The 17,361-nt window shown below is 51.1% G+C and overlaps 1 protein-coding gene across 1 annotated transcript; it reads right to left on the bottom strand.

Annotated features, from left to right (window-relative positions):
- Positions 1 to 203: 203 nt before the first annotated feature.
- Positions 204 to 16,796, bottom strand: LOC311116643 (iron-sulfur clusters transporter ABCB7, mitochondrial). The gene is made up of 8 exons (XM_084191700.1): positions 16,600 to 16,796; positions 10,516 to 10,673; positions 10,064 to 10,227; positions 8,798 to 8,927; positions 8,405 to 8,576; positions 2,996 to 3,099; positions 1,588 to 1,695; positions 204 to 1,087 (listed from the first exon to the last, which is right to left on the bottom strand). Exons 1-8 carry the CDS (start codon positions 16,679 to 16,681, stop codon positions 869 to 871), a joined length of 1,137 nt encoding a protein of 378 aa, XP_084047826.1. The 5' UTR covers positions 16,682 to 16,796; the 3' UTR covers positions 204 to 868.
- Between the last annotated feature and the right edge of the window lie 565 nt (positions 16,797 to 17,361).

The raw sequence follows: 17,361 nt of genomic DNA on the forward strand, positions 1-17,361 counted from the left end.
CCTTTCACCTCACAGAGAGGAGTTCATTCAGGGACAGAACGTTGGTGGCATGATGTCACCTGACCAAACTGACTGATTAAAATAACAGACATCTTTCAAGGGTGGCCGACACAAATCCCACGTTGACCCAAATCGTCTTGAATGATCAGTCACACACTGACAGCATTAAGAAAGACCTCACCTTCACCAGACTGACAGATCACTACAGGCAGCAGAACATCACTGCTCTTTATTCAGGTTTTCACACAAAAAGCCCATCTTCTTTCTCCAGTGCTTTTATAGAATTATACATATTCCATTACTCTACCAAACTGTACATGACATCATGCAACATGGGCACCGATCTGACCAATAGGCTCTAAATGTAAATGTAAAGTTAATACTCAGTCATGGTCTTAGTCATATACAACATGATGTCTTGTTCGTGGTTTGGGCTGAGCTGATTGGCAGATGAACGCTGCCTCTCTGTAAACATCAGCCAACGGCAGACAGCCTTTCCTTCTCAGTCTCCTCTTCGGCCACCAATCGCCTTCTCGGGGGGAGGGGCAGCCAGCCGGGGGTGGGTTACAGGGTTTGGCGTGGCAGGGGTGAGATGGAGAGAGGTGTAGGTGTACCCTCCCCTGAGAGAGTGCAGACTGTCAGTGAGTGAAGGAAGGAGGGAGGAGTAGTGGTCCTCTGTAGCTCAGCTGGTAGAGCACGGCGCTTGTAACGCCAAGGTTCGATCCCCGGGACCACCCATACGTAAAAATGTATGCACGCATGACGGTAAGTCGCTTTGGATAAAAGCGTCTGCTAAATGGCATATTTATTTATTTTAAGTATTGAAGCAGGTGGGGAAGAGGAGGCGGCCTCCTGTCCTTGTCTCTCCTCAACAGGAGCAGTTCCCACAGCCCTTGACACTGTTCATGATCTCCTCCTGTAGTTTCTTCCTCTCCTGCTCCTTCTGGCTGAGTCTCTCTGGCTGCAGCTCCACTGGGCTGTTCCTACTGTTCAGTATCTTACTGTTCTGAGTGTTCCACAGGTCAGCGTACAGAGACCCTGGAGTAGCCAGCAGAGAGTGGTGGTCTCCTCGCTCTGCTATCTTCCCCTGGAGGGGAGACAGATGGGGAGAGAGGGAGAAGGACGGAGGGGGGGGAGAGGAGGGGAGACAGATGGGGAGAGAGGAAGAAGGACGGGGGGGGGGAGGATTATGCTACTATAAAGTCTAGTTGAGTCACACTAAAGTCCATGTAAAAATGACTGACACAAAATGCAGTATTGAATCTCTCTCTCTCTCTCTCTCTCGTATAAAGTAATCCTTCTTCCACCACCCCCAATAAAAAAAAAACATCCAATAACAAGTGCTTGTTCCACTGGCTATCACCAATTTCTAAATGTAAATATCCCAAGTATATATTTTCAGTAAAGTACTACTTCTTGAAGTTTGCAGTTGTATAAAAAAAAAAAAACTATTTTGCTCCCAAATATATTCTTTACCCTTTAGTGTGTCATTTACTCTATTTATACTTGGGATATTGCTTTTCAACAGGAAAAGTTGGGGAAAAAAGCTCCCTCCCTGGAAGAATCACTATGAGAAGGTCTTCTTACCTTGTTGAGTACGATGATCTCGTCTGCGTCTACGATGGTGGACAGTCTGTGAGCGATGAACACGGACGTCCGGTCCTGGACCAGACCCTTCATGGAACTAAGAATGTTCTAGAAGTACACAGAATCACCATGAAGTATTAGACATAGTTCTAGAACACTCTAGAACACAGAAACATGAAGTATTAGAAATGGTACTAGAATGTTGTAGAGAAACAGAGGAACATCAAGTATTAAAAACAGTTCTAGAATGTTCCAGAACAACACATCAACTATTATAAATAATTTAGTTATATAATACTGTAGAGAAAACACAGGAACATCAAGTATTAGAAATAGTTCTAGAACGCTGTATAGAAACAACACAGGAACATCAAGTATAGATGTGGTTAAGGAGTAAATGGAACACAAACATTCCATTGACCAGATTGGCGCACATTCAACAAATCTGATCTAACAAAATGGATACTCGTCAAATCCGTCATGAGTTATGTATTGTAACAGACCCACAATGTGCTTACTTAAGTCCGATTTGCATATATCTGGCTGTTTTCGCTGCATAACATGTAGAAGTTGTCCCTTTTCCGTTTTAGAAGAAGTGGCTGCTAAATGCTAACTCCCATTTGTATAAGCTGGTTAGCATTGCTAGCATACAGAAATCGTTGGTGGTAGTCAAAGTCATTTTGAACTGTAATGCGGTTGATTGGTAACAATCGCTGAACATGTGTTATGGTTGACATCTATACAAGCATTACACTCCAATTTTTACCTCAACATAGTATGAAATACATATATAAACAATAATCTAAATGCAGGGTTAATTTTGCTTAGGGGCAATGAGGTGACTCAGGATCTTTCCCCCACGTGTTTCCATTGCAATTCTATTCACAAGTTTCCATGGCAATTCTATTCACGCGTTTCCATGGCAATTCTATTGTTTTGGTCGAGTTCGATTGACCTATTTACTGAATCTATTATAAATAGTTCTAGAATGTTCTAGAGAAACAACACAGGAACATGAAGTATTAGAAATAGTTATAGAATGTTCTAGCCGCACACGAATGCCAATATAACAGGCAGCATATATAATGAAGCCGGTTTCTCTGGGAAATGACATAACTTTAAGACAACTAAGTCAACACAGCAGCAACCAGCAATATATCCTGTCATCATCACCCCTCCTTCCCACCCCTGTGTGCTCCTGATGATATTTACATATGCCCATATAAAAAGCTTCACAATAAGAAAGCAATAAAAATCGACAGGTATAATATGACGTGGTCTATCCTCTCCAAGTTCAGGGCACAGTTACTCTTTCTGTCCCCTAACATCTACTGAGCTGACAGGTTGGTTGGTACACTGAGTTGAGCTGCAGAAGAGACAACAGGAGATTGTGAAGTGTGTGGGTTACCTCCTCAGTGATAGAGTCCAGTGAGGACGTAGCTTCATCGTACAGCAGGATAGGAGGGTTCTTCAGTATGGCCCTGGCTATGGCCACACGCTGCTTCTCCCCACCTGAAACACACCAAGTACATCATGCAGTCTTGACACACCCGGCAACAGAGACAAAACAGGAAGTACATAATGCAGTCTTGACACAAGGCAACAGAGACAGAACAGGAAGTACATAATGCAGTCTTGACAAGGCAACAGAGCCCTACCCGACCCCTACCTGACAGTTTGAGTCCCCTCTCCCCGACCCCTACCTGACAGTTTGAGTCCCCTCTCCCCGACCCCTACCTGACAGTTTGAGTCCCCTCTCCCCGACCCCTACCTGACAGTTTGAGTCCCCTCTCCCCGACCCCTACCTGACAGTTTGAGTCCCCTCTCCCCGACCCCTACCTGACAGTTTGAGTCCCCTCTCCCCGACCCCTACCTGACAGTTTGAGTCCCCTCTCCCCGACCCCTACCTGACAGTTTGAGTCCCCTCTCCCCGACCCCTACCTGACAGTTTGAGTCCCCTCTCCCCGACCCCTACCTGACAGTTTGAGTGCCCTCTCCCCGACCCCTACCTGACAGTTTGAGTCCCCTCTCCCCGACCCCTACCTGACAGTTTGAGTCCCCTCTCCCCGACCCCTACCTGACAGTTTGAGTCCCCTCTCCCCCATCCCTACCTGACAGTTTGAGTCCCCTCTCCCCGACCCCTACCTGACAGTTTGAGTCCCCTCTCCACTACCTGACAGTTTGAGTCCCCTCTCCCCGACCCCTACCTGACAGTTTGAGTCCCCTCTCCCCGACCCCTACCTGACAGTTTGAGTCCCCTCTCCCCGACCCCTACCTGACAGTTTGAGTCCCCTCTCCCCGACCCCTACCTGACAGTTTGAGTCCCCTCTCCCCGACCCCTACCTGACAGTTTGAGTCCCCTCTCCACTACCTGACAGTTTGAGTCCCCTCTCCCCGACCCCTACCTGACAGTTTGAGTCCCCTCTCCCCGACCCCTACCTGACAGTTTGAGTCCCCTCTCCCCGACCCCTACCTGACAGTTTGAGTCCCCTCTCCACTACCTGACAGTTTGAGTCCCCTCTCCCCGACCCCTACCTGACAGTTTGAGTCCCCTCTCCCCGACCCCTACCTGACAGTTTGAGTCCCCTCTCCCCGACCCCTACCTGACAGTTTGAGTCCCCTCTCCCCGACCCCTACCTGACAGTTTGAGTCCCCTCTCCCCGACCACTACCTGACAGTTTGAGTCCCCTCTCCACTACCTGACAGTTTGAGTCCCCTCTCCCCGACCCCTACCTGACAGTTTGAGTGCCCTCTCCCCGACCCCTACCTGACAGTTTGAGTCCCCTCTCCCCGACCCCTACCTGACAGTTTGAGTCCCCTCTCCCCGACCCCTACCTGACAGTTTGAGTCCCCTCTCCCCCATCCCTACCTGACAGTTTGAGTCCCCTCTCCCCGACCCCTACCTGACAGTTTGAGTCCCCTCTCCACTACCTGACAGTTTGAGTCCCCTCTCCCCGACCCCTACCTGACAGTTTGAGTCCCCTCTCCCCGACCCCTACCTGACAGTTTGAGTCCCCTCTCCCCGACCCCTACCTGACAGTTTGAGTCCCCTCTCCCCGACCCCTACCTGACAGTTTGAGTCCCCTCTCCCCGACCTGACAGTTTGAGTCCCCTCTCCCCGACTCCTACCTGACAGTTTGAGTCCCCTCTCCCCCATCCCTACCTGACAGTTTGAGTCCCCTCTCCCCGACCCCTACCTGACAGTTTGAGTCCCCTCTCCCCGACCCCTACCTGACAGTTTGAGTCCCCTCTCCCCGACCCCTACCTGACAGTTTGAGTCCCCTCTCCACTACCTGACAGTTTGAGTCCCCTCTCCCCGACCCCTACCTGACAGTTTGAGTGCCCTCTCCCCGACCCCTACCTGACAGTTTGAGCCCCCTCTCCCCGACCCCTACCTGACAGTTTGAGTCCCCTCTCCACTACCTGACAGTTTGAGTCCCCTCTCCCCGACCCCTACCTGACAGTTTGAGTACCCTCTCCCCGTCCCTACCTGACAGTTTGAGTCCCCTCTCCCCGACTCCTACCTGACAGTTTGAGTCCCCTCTCCCCGACCCCTACCTGACAGTTTGAGTCCCCTCTCCCCGACCCCTACCTGACAGTTTGAGTCCCCTCTCCCCGACCCCTACCTGACAGTTTGAGTCCCCTCTCCCCGACCCCTACCTGACAGTTTGAGTCCCCTCTCCCCGACCCCTACCTGACAGTTTGAGTCCCCTCTCCCCGACCCCTACCTGACAGTTTGAGTCCCCTCTCCACTACCTGACAGTTTGAGTCCCCTCTCCCCGACCCCTACCTGACAGTTTGAGTGCCCTCTCCCCGACCCCTACCTGACAGTTTGAGTCCCCTCTCCACTACCTGACAGTTTGAGTCCCCTCTCCCCCATCCCTACCTGACAGTTTGAGTCCCCTCTCCCCGACCCCTACCTGACAGTTTGAGTCCCCTCTCCACTACCTGACAGTTTGAGTCCCCTCTCCCCGACCCCTACCTGACAGTTTGAGTCCCCTCTCCCCGACCCCTACCTGACAGTTTGAGTCCCCTCTCCCCGACCCCTACCTGACAGTTTGAGTCCCCTCTCCCCGACCCCTACCTGACAGTTTGAGTCCCCTCTCCCCGACCTGACAGTTTGAGTCCCCTCTCCCCGACTCCTACCTGACAGTTTGAGTCCCCTCTCCCCCATCCCTACCTGACAGTTTGAGTCCCCTCTCCCCGACCCCTACCTGACAGTTTGAGTCCCCTCTCCCCGACCCCTACCTGACAGTTTGAGTCCCCTCTCCCCGACCTGACAGTTTGAGTCCCCTCTCCCCGACTCCTACCTGACAGTTTGAGTCCCCTCTCCCCCATCCCTACCTGACAGTTTGAGTCCCCTCTCCCCGACCCCTACCTGACAGTTTGAGTCCCCTCTCCCCGACCCCTACCTGACAGTTTGAGTCCCCTCTCCCCGACCCCTACCTGACAGTTTGAGTCCCCTCTCCACTACCTGACAGTTTGAGTCCCCTCTCCCCGACCCCTACCTGACAGTTTGAGTACCCTCTCCCCGTCCCTACCTGACAGTTTGAGTCCCCTCTCCCCGACCCCTACCTGACAGTTTGAGTCCCCTCTCCCCGACTCCTACCTGACAGTTTGAGTCCCCTCTCCCCGACCCCTACCTGACAGTTTGAGTCCCCTCTCCCCGACCCCTACCTGACAGTTTGAGTCCCCTCTCCCCGACCCCTACCTGACAGTTTGAGTCCCCTCTCCCCGACCCCTACCTGACAGTTTGAGTCCCCTCTCCACTACCTGACAGTTTGAGTCCCCTCTCCCCGACCCCTACCTGACAGTTTGAGTGCCCTCTCCCCGACCCCTACCTGACAGTTTGAGTCCCCTCTCCCCGACCCCTACCTGACAGTTTGAGTCCCCTCTCCCCGACCCCTACCTGACAGTTTGAGTCCCCTCTCCCCCATCCCTACCTGACAGTTTGAGTCCCCTCTCCCCGACCCCTACCTGACAGTTTGAGTCCCCTCTCCACTACCTGACAGTTTGAGTCCCCTCTCCCCCATCCCTACCTGACAGTTTGAGTCCCCTCTCCCCGACCCCTACCTGACAGTTTGAGTCCCCTCTCCCCGACCTGACAGTTTGAGTCCCCTCTCCCCGACTCCTACCTGACAGTTTGAGTCCCCTCTCCCCCATCCCTACCTGACAGTTTGAGTCCCCTCTCCCCGACCCCTACCTGACAGTTTGAGTCCCCTCTCCCCGACCCCTACCTGACAGTTTGAGTCCCCTCTCCCCGACCCCTACCTGACAGTTTGAGTCCCCTCTCCACTACCTGACAGTTTGAGTCCCCTCTCCCCGACCCCTACCTGACAGTTTGAGTACCCTCTCCCCGTCCCTACCTGACAGTTTGAGTCCCCTCTCCCCGACCCCTACCTGACAGTTTGAGTCCCCTCTCCCCGACTCCTACCTGACAGTTTGAGTCCCCTCTCCCCGACCCCTACCTGACAGTTTGAGTCCCCTCTCCCCGACCCCTACCTGACAGTTTGAGTCCCCTCTCCCCGACCCCTACCTGACAGTTTGAGTCCCCTCTCCACTACCTGACAGTTTGAGTCCCCTCTCCCCCATCCCTACCTGACAGTTTGAGTCCCCTCTCCCCGACCCCTACCTGACAGTTTGAGTCCCCTCTCCACTACCTGACAGTTTGAGTCCCCTCTCCCCGACCCCTACCTGACAGTTTGAGTCCCCTCTCCCCGACCCCTACCTGACAGTTTGAGTCCCCTCTCCCCGACCCCTACCTGACAGTTTGAGTCCCCTCTCCCCGACCCCTACCTGACAGTTTGAGTCCCCTCTCCCCGACCTGACAGTTTGAGTCCCCTCTCCCCGACTCCTACCTGACAGTTTGAGTCCCCTCTCCCCCATCCCTACCTGACAGTTTGAGTCCCCTCTCCCCGACCCCTACCTGACAGTTTGAGTCCCCTCTCCCCGACCCCTACCTGACAGTTTGAGTCCCCTCTCCCCGACCCCTACCTGACAGTTTGAGTCCCCTCTCCACTACCTGACAGTTTGAGTCCCCTCTCCCCGACCCCTACCTGACAGTTTGAGTACCCTCTCCCCGTCCCTACCTGACAGTTTGAGTCCCCTCTCCCCGACCCCTACCTGACAGTTTGAGTCCCCTCTCCCCGACTCCTACCTGACAGTTTGAGTCCCCTCTCCCCGACCCCTACCTGACAGTTTGAGTCCCCTCTCCCCGACCCCTACCTGACAGTTTGAGTCCCCTCTCCCCGACCCCTACCTGACAGTTTGAGTCCCCTCTCCACTACCTGACAGTTTGAGTCCCCTCTCCCCGACCCCTACCTGACAGTTTGAGTACCCTCTCCCCGTCCCTACCTGACAGTTTGAGTCCCCTCTCCCCGACCCCTACCTGACAGTTTGAGTCCCCTCTCCCCGACTCCTACCTGACAGTTTGAGTCCCCTCTCCCCGACCCCTACCTGACAGTTTGAGTCCCCTCTCCCCGACCCCTACCTGACAGTTTGAGTCCCCTCTCCCCGACCCCTACCTGACAGTTTGAGTCCCCTCTCCACTACCTGACAGTTTGAGTCCCCTCTCCCCGACCCCTACCTGACAGTTTGAGTGCCCTCTCCCCGACCCCTACCTGACAGTTTGAGCCCCCTCTCCCCGACCCCTACCTGACAGTTTGAGTCCCCTCTCCACTACCTGACAGTTTGAGTCCCCTCTCCCCGACCCCTACCTGACAGTTTGAGTACCCTCTCCCCGTCCCTACCTGACAGTTTGAGTCCCCTCTCCCCGACCCCTACCTGACAGTTTGAGTCCCCTCTCCCCGACCCCTACCTGACAGTTTGAGTCCCCTCTCGCCGACCTGAGTGTCGTATCCGTGTGGCATCCTGAGGATGGCGTCGTGTATCCCTGCCAGCCGTGCCACCTGGTACACTTCCTCTGACGTGGCGTTGATGTTCCCGTACTGAAGGTTGTAGAAGATGGTGTTGTGGAAGAGCACTGCATCCTGGGTAGGGAGGAGGGGGGGAGGGGGGGAGAGATTGACCTTCAGTTCAACTTGAGGAGAGGAAACATCAGGAGAACAAAATAAAGTGTAGAAACAAACTGTTCTTTCAACGTCTGAAGGAAAGAACCTGTAGTTTCTATACGCTTCCACAGTGCCCCCAACTTAACGCAGGATCAATAAGTTCAATCAAATCAAAGTTTATCAAATCAAGTTAGTTTTACCTGTGGTACCACTCCTACGGCCTGTCGCAGACTGTCCAGTCCAACATCTCTGATGTTCTGTCCAGCGATGTAGATGTTTCCCTTCTGGGGCTCATAAAACCGGAACAACAAACGCACTATGGTGCTCTTCCTGAAACACAGAACCATTATTCCTATGGTGCTCTTCCTGAAACACAGAACCATTATTACTATGGTGCTCTTCCTGAAACACAGAACCATTATTCCTATGGTGCTCTTCCTGAAACACAGAACCATAATTCCTATGGTGCTCTTCCTGAAACACAGAACCATAATTCCTATGGTGCTCTTCCTGAAACACAGAACCATAATTCCTATGGTGCTCTTCCTGAAACACAGAACTATAATTCCTATGGTGCTCTTCCTGAAACACAGAACTATAATTCCTATGGTGCTCTTCCTGAAACACAGAACCATTATTCCTATGGTGCTCTTCCTGAATGTGGAACCAATGTCGGTGACAGACATGGCAGCTCTGCTTCTAGCTCCTACGCAACTTTGCGGTATTTCGTTTTTTTTTGGGTGTTATTTCTAACATTATTAGCCCAGAACAGCTGGAAATAACTTTTGGATATCAGAGCGGCGGTAACGCACCGGCATTCCGACCAGAAATACGACTTTCCGGAATCGGATCCTTTGTTCTTACCCCACAGGGCAACTGAACTTATCCCAGAGGCTGCTCCAAGACGCCGCCGGTGGAGAAGAGGTTATCGGAGTGGACTTCTAGTCCGACTCAGGAGGCGTGCACAACATCCACCGCTTCCGAGCATATTACCCGCTAATGTTCAGTCCCTGGATAATAAAGTAGATGAGCTCAGGGCGAGGATCTCCTTCCAAAGAGACATCAGGGACTGTAACATACTCTGTTTCACAGAATCATGGCTCTCTGCGGATATACTGTCCACGTCCATACAGCCAGCTGGGTTCTCAGTACATCGGGCTGCATCACCGCCTGGTACGGCAACTGCACCGCCCGAACCATTATTACTTTGGGGGGGTAAGAACAGGGGATCAAATACTTTTTTCCTCTCACTGTAAACAGCTGATCCCGAATTAGACCTTAAGCAGGATATGAGCTACTATCTGGAATACTGTGAGTATGTATGTAGACGTGGCCAATCAGACACCGTCCAGACCAGGATGAGGAAACTTTGAGAAAGCTACCAGAATTTTCCAACCCTACTGTTGACCAGTGCACTTAATATTACCATTTCCGACAGGTCAAGGCCTTTCTAAACGAGTACCTACCCTGATCCGCTCCCTCCCACGATGGCCACCTTCTTCCCAGCCGGCACCTGGAAGGAGACCCCCTCTAGAACCTTCTGTCCTTCCAGGTACTCAAAGTAGACATCCTCAAACCTGATGGTGGCTTCTTGAGGGGTCACAGAGAGAGGAGGGGCCAGATCTCTCTCCTAGAGTAGAGAGACAGAGTTAGGATAGACTAGTTACTATATAGTAACCCCTGACCCCTGACCTCTAACCCTCCTGGGGGGGTCACAAGGAGGGCAGGGGCCAGCTCCTTCTCATATAGACAGAGGAGAGACAGGAGAGGAACTGGACTAGAAGTATAGAACCTAACCCTTAGGAATACTGAGTGCAGCTAGTCAGTAATTGGTGTTCTAGATAGATCAGCACAAGGTGGGCTCTGACCCAAAAGAAGTGCACTACATAGGGAATAGGGTGCAATTAGTGTGTGTTACCTTGATCTTGGTGTCAACACTGAGCAGTGTGAAGAGAGTATTCATGTCGATCAGGGCCTGACGCGTCTCTCTGTACACGGTGCCCAGGAAGTTAAGAGGCAGAGAGAGCTGGAACAGCAGACCGTTCACCATCACCAGGTCTCCTACGGTCATAGAGCCTGTCAACAACATCAACAACACACTGTCAAACTTCCACAGGTACTTCAAGGAACTCAAACCAATCACAGCACAGATTAAATGGTTCTCTATCATTCTATTTCTAGACCCTCTCCTCACCTGTCATGATGCCCTTGGTAGGGTTAGGGTTAGACTGACCTGTCATGATGCCCTTGGTAGGATTAGACTGACCTGTCATGATGCCCTTGGTAGGATTAGACTGACCTGTCATGATGCCCTTGGTAGGATTAGGATTAGACTGACCTGTCATGATGCCCTTGGTAGGATTAGACTGACCTGTCATGATGCCCTTGGTAGGATTAGACTGACCTGTCATGATGCCCTTGGTAGGATTAGGGTTAGACTGACCTGTCATGATGCCCTTGGTAGGATTAGGATTAGACTGACCTGTCATGATGCCCTTGGTAGGATTAGACTGACCTGTCATGATGCCCTTGGTAGGGTTAGACTGACCTGTCATGATGCCCTTGGTAGGATTAGACTGACCTGTCATGATGCCCTTGGTAGGATTAGACTGACCTGTCATGATGCCCTTGGTAGGATTAGACTGACCTGTCATGATGCCCTTGGTAGGATTAGGGTTAGACTGACCTGTCATGATGCCCTTGGTAGGATTAGACTGACCTGTCATGATGCCCTTGGTAGGGTTAGACTGACCTGTCATGATGCCCTTGGTAGGATTAGACTGACCTGTCATGATGCCCTTGGTAGGATTAGACTGACCTGTCATGATGCCCTTGGTAGGGTTAGACTGACCTGTCATGATGCCCTTGGTAGGATTAGGGTTAGACTGACCTGTCATGATGCCCTTGGTAGGATTAGGGTTAGACTGACCTGTCATGATGCCCTTGGTAGGATTAGACTGACCTGTCATGATGCCCTTGGTAGGGTTAGGGTTAGACTGACCTGTCATGATGCCCTTGGTAGGATTAGACTGACCTGTCATGATGCCCTTGGTAGGATTAGACTGACCTGTCATGATGCCCTTGGTAGGATTAGACTGACCTGTCATGATGCCCTTGGTAGGATTAGACTGACCTGTCATGATGCCCTTGGTAGGATTAGACTGACCTGTCATGATGCCCTTGGTAGGGTTAGACTGACCTGTCATGATGCCCTTGGTAGGATTAGGGTTAGACTGACCTGTCATGATGCCCTTGGTAGGATTAGGGTTAGACTGACCTGTCATGATGCCCTTGGTAGGATTAGACTGACCTGTCATGATGCCCTTGGTAGGGTTAGGGTTAGACTGACCTGTCATGATGCCCTTGGTAGGATTAGACTGACCTGTCATGATGCCCTTGGTAGGATTAGACTGACCTGTCATGATGCCCTTGGTAGGATTAGACTGACCTGTCATGATGCCCTTGGTAGGATTAGACTGACCTGTCATGATGCCCTTGGTAGGATTAGACTGACCTGTCATGATGCCCTTGGTAGGATTAGGGTTAGACTGACCTGTCATGATGCCCTTGGTAGGATTAGACTGACCTGTCATGATGCCCTTGGTAGGGTTAGGGTTAGACTGACCTGTCATGATGCCCTTGGTAGGATTAGACTGACCTGTCATGATGCCCTTGGTAGGATTAGACTGACCTGTCATGATGCCCTTGGTAGGGTTAGGGTTAGACTGACCTGTCATGATGCCCTTGGTAGGATTAGACTGACCTGTCATGATGCCCTTGGTAGGGTTAGGGTTAGACTGACCTGTCATGATGCCCTTGGTAGGATTAGACTGACCTGTCATGATGCCCTTGGTAGGGTTAGACTGACCTGTCATGATGCCCTTGGTAGGATTAGACTGACCTGTCATGATGCCCTTGGTAGGATTAGACTGACCTGTCATGATGCCCTTGGTAGGGTTAGGGTTAGACTGACCTGTCATGATGCCCTTGGTAGGATTAGACTGACCTGTCATGATGCCCTTGGTAGGATTAGACTGACCTGTCATGATGCCCTTGGTAGGGTTAGGGTTAGACTGACCTGTCATGATGCCCTTGGTAGGATTAGACTGACCTGTCATGATGCCCTTGGTAGGATTAGACTGACCTGTCATGATGCCCTTGGTAGGGTTAGGGTTAGACTGACCTGTCATGATGCCCTTGGTAGGATTAGACTGACCTGTCATGATGCCCTTGGTAGGGTTAGACTGACCTGTCATGATGCCCTTGGTAGGATTAGACTGACCTGTCATGATGCCCTTGGTAGGATTAGGGTTAGACTGACCTGTCATGATGCCCTTGGTAGGATTAGACTGACCTGTCATGATGCCCTTGGTAGGATTAGACTGACCTGTCATGATGCCCTTGGTAGGATTAGACTGACCTGTCATGATGCCCTTGGTAGGATTAGGGTTAGACTGACCTGTCATGATGCCCTTGGTAGGATTAGACTGACCTGTCATGATGCCCTTGGTAGGATTAGACTGACCTGTCATGATGCCCTTGGTAGGATTAGACTGACCTGTCATGATGCCCTTGGTAGGGTTAGGGTTAGACTGACCTGTCATGATGCCCTTGGTAGGATTAGGGTTAGACTGACCTGTCATGATGCCCTTGGTAGGATTAGACTGACCTGTCATGATGCCCTTGGTAGGATTAGGGTTAGACTGACCTGTCATGATGCCCTTGGTAGGATTAGGGTTAGACTGACCTGTCATGATGCCCTTGGTAGGATTAGACTGACCTGTCATGATGCCCTTGGTAGGGTTAGACTGACCTGTCATGATGCCCTTGGTAGGATTAGACTGACCTGTCATGATGCCCTTGGTAGGATTAGACTGACCTGTCATGATGCCCTTGGTAGGGTTAGACTGACCTGTCATGATGCCCTTGGTAGGATTAGGGTTAGACTGACCTGTCATGATGCCCTTGGTAGGATTAGGGTTAGACTGACCTGTCATGATGCCCTTGGTAGGATTAGACTGACCTGTCATGATGCCCTTGGTAGGGTTAGGGTTAGACTGACCTGTCATGATGCCCTTGGTAGGATTAGACTGACCTGTCATGATGCCCTTGGTAGGATTAGACTGACCTGTCATGATGCCCTTGGTAGGATTAGACTGACCTGTCATGATGCCCTTGGTAGGATTAGACTGACCTGTCATGATGCCCTTGGTAGGATTAGACTGACCTGTCATGATGCCCTTGGTAGGGTTAGACTGACCTGTCATGATGCCCTTGGTAGGATTAGGGTTAGACTGACCTGTCATGATGCCCTTGGTAGGATTAGGGTTAGACTGACCTGTCATGATGCCCTTGGTAGGATTAGACTGACCTGTCATGATGCCCTTGGTAGGGTTAGGGTTAGACTGACCTGTCATGATGCCCTTGGTAGGATTAGACTGACCTGTCATGATGCCCTTGGTAGGATTAGACTGACCTGTCATGATGCCCTTGGTAGGATTAGACTGACCTGTCATGATGCCCTTGGTAGGATTAGACTGACCTGTCATGATGCCCTTGGTAGGATTAGGGTTAGACTGACCTGTCATGATGCCCTTGGTAGGATTAGACTGACCTGTCATGATGCCCTTGGTAGGGTTAGGGTTAGACTGACCTGTCATGATGCCCTTGGTAGGATTAGACTGACCTGTCATGATGCCCTTGGTAGGGTTAGGGTTAGACTGACCTGTCATGATGCCCTTGGTAGGATTAGGGTTAGACTGACCTGTCATGATGCCCTTGGTAGGATTAGACTGACCTGTCATGATGCCCTTGGTAGGATTAGGGTTAGACTGACCTGTCATGATGCCCTTGGTAGGATTAGGGTTAGACTGACCTGTCATGATGCCCTTGGTAGGATTAGACTGACCTGTCATGATGCCCTTGGTAGGATTAGGGTTAGACTGACCTGTCATGATGCCCTTGGTAGGATTAGACTGACCTGTCATGATGCCCTTGGTAGGATTAGACTGACCTGTCATGATGCCCTTGGTAGGGTTAGACTGACCTGTCATGATGCCCTTGGTAGGATTAGGGTTAGACTGACCTGTCATGATGCCCTTGGTAGGATTAGACTGACCTGTCATGATGCCCTTGGTAGGGTTATGGTTAGACTGACCTGTCATGATGCCCTTGGTAGGATTAGACTGACCTGTCATGATGCCCTTGGTAGGATTAGACTGACCTGTCATGATGCCCTTGGTAGGATTAGGGTTAGACTGACCTGTCAGGATGCCCTTGGTAGGATTAGGGTTAGACTGACCTGTCAGGATGCCCTTGGTAGGATTAGGGTTAGACTGACCTGTCAGGATGCCCTTGGTAGGATTAGACTGACCTGTCATGATGCCCTTGGTAGGGTTAGGGTTAGACTGACCTGTCATGATGCCCTTGGTAGGATTAGACTGACCTGTCATGATGCCCTTGGTAGGATTAGACTGACCTGTCATGATGCCCTTGGTAGGGTTAGGGTTAGACTGACCTGTCATGATGCCCTTGGTAGGATTAGACTGACCTGTCATGATGCCCTTGGTAGGATTAGACTGACCTGTCATGATGCCCTTGGTAGGATTAGGGTTAGACTGACCTGTCAGGATGCCCTTGGTAGGATTAGGGTTAGACTGACCTGTCAGGATGCCCTTGGTAGGATTAGACTGACCTGTCATGATGCCCTTGGTAGGGTTAGGGTTAGACTGACCTGTCATGATGCCCTTGGTAGGATTAGACTGACCTGTCATGATGCCCTTGGTAGGATTAGACTGACCTGTCATGATGCCCTTGGTAGGATTAGACTGACCTGTCATGATGCCCTTGGTAGGGTTAGGGTTAGACTGACCTGTCATGATGCCCTTGGTAGGATTAGACTGACCTGTCATGATGCCCTTGGTAGGATTAGACTGACCTGTCATGATGTCCTTGGTAGGATTAGGGTTAGACTGACCTGTCAGGATGCCCTTGGTAGGATTAGGGTTAGACTGACCTGTCAGGATGCCCTTGGTAGGATTAGACTGACCTGCCATGATGCCCTTGGTAGGATTAGACTGACCTGTCATGATGCCCTTGGTAGGGTTAGGGTTAGACTGACCTGTCATGATGCCCTTGGTAGGATTAGACTGACCTGTCATGATGCCCTTGGTAGGATTAGACTGACCTGTCAGGATGCCCTTGGTAGGATTAGACTGACCTGTCATGATGCCCTTGGTAGGATTAGACTGACCTGTCATGATGCCCTTGGTAGGATTAGACTGACCTGTCATGATGCCCTTGGTAGGATTAGACTGACCTGTCAGGATGCCCTTGGTAGGATTAGACTGACCTGTCATGATGCCCTTGGTAGGATTAGACTGACCTGTCAGGATGCCCTTGGTAGGATTAGACTGACCTGTCATGATGCCCTTGGTAGGATTAGACTGACCTGTCATGATGCCCTTGGTAGGGTTAGGGTTAGACTGACCTGTCATGATGCCCTTGGTAGGATTAGACTGACCTGTCATGATGCCCTTGGTAGGATTAGACTGACCTGTCATGATGCCCTTGGTAGGATTAGACTGACCTGTCATGATGCCCTTGGTAGGATTAGACTGACCTGTCATGATGCCCTTGGTAGGATTAGACTGACCTGTCATGATGCCCTTGGTAGGATTAGACTGACCTGTCAGGATGCCCTTGGTAGGATTAGACTGACCTGTCATGATGCCCTTGGTAGGGTTAGGGTTAGACTGACCTGTCATGATGCCCTTGGTAGGATTAGGGTTAGACTGACCTGTCATGATGCCTTTGGTAGGGTTGGGGTTGTAGCCATCAACTTTAGTTAGGGTTAGTTAGGGTGTAGGGGTTAGGGTTAGTTAGGGTTAGTTAGGGTGTAGGGGTTAGGGTTAGTTAGGGTGTAGGGGTTAGGGTTAGTTAGGGTGTAGGGGTTAGGGTTAGTTAGGGTTAGTTAGGTTGTAGGGGTTAGGGTTAGACTGACCTGCCATGATCCCCTTGCTAGCTAGCACCATGATACCAGTGAGGCCCACACTAAAGATGACACTCTGTCCAAAGTTGAGCATGGCCAGGGTAGAGGTGGTCTTCAGGGAGGAGGACTCGTAGGTCTTCAGATAACCATCATACTTCTCTGCTTCATACTTCTCATTGTTGAAATACTGTAACAGAGAGAGAGATGGTCAGGTCAGACAGTATCGTGTAGTAGAATACTGTAACAGAGAGAGAGATGGTCAGGTCAGACAGTATCGTGTAGTAGAATACTGTAACAGAGAGAGAGATGGTCAGGTCAGACAGTATCGTGTAGTAGAATACTGTAACAGAGAGAGAGATGGTCAGGTCAGACAGTATCGTGTAGTAGAATACTGTAACAGAGAGAGAGATGGTCAGGTCAGACAGTATCGTGTAGTAGAATACTGTAACAGAGAGAGAGATGGTCAGGTCAGACAGTATCGTGTAGTAGAATACTGTAACAGAGAGAGAGATGGTCAGGTCAGACAGTATCGTGTAGTAGAATACTGTAACAGAGAGAGAGATGGTCAGGTCAAACAGTATCGTGTAGTAGAATACTGTAACAGAGAGAGAGATGGTCAGGTCAGACAGTATCGTGTAGTAGAATACTGTAACAGAGAGAGAGATGGTCAGGTCAGACAGTATCGTGTAGTAGAATACTGTAACAGAGAGAGAGATGGTCAGGTCAAACAGTATCGTGTAGTAGAATACTGTAACAGAGAGAGAGATGGTCAGG

This window comes from Coregonus lavaretus (genome assembly GCF_964263955.1).
Source record: "Coregonus lavaretus genome assembly, contig: HAP1_SCAFFOLD_5493, whole genome shotgun sequence".
NCBI lineage: Eukaryota > Metazoa > Chordata > Actinopteri > Salmoniformes > Salmonidae > Coregonus > Coregonus lavaretus.

Excerpts from the sequence above, each read along its gene's own strand:
- LOC311116643 (XM_084191700.1), bottom strand. The coding sequence starts at position 16,681 with ATGCTCAACTTTGGACAGAGTGTCATCTTTAGTGTGGGCCTCACTGGT. Across the intron at positions 10,674-16,599 it reads TAGCAAGGGGATCATGGCAG|GCTCTATGACCGTAGGAGAC; the intron begins GTCAGTCTAACC and ends TGTTGTTGACAG. Across the intron at positions 1,088-1,587 it reads AGATCATCGTACTCAACAAG|GGGAAGATAGCAGAGCGAGG; the intron begins GTAAGAAGACCT and ends TCTCCCCTCCAG.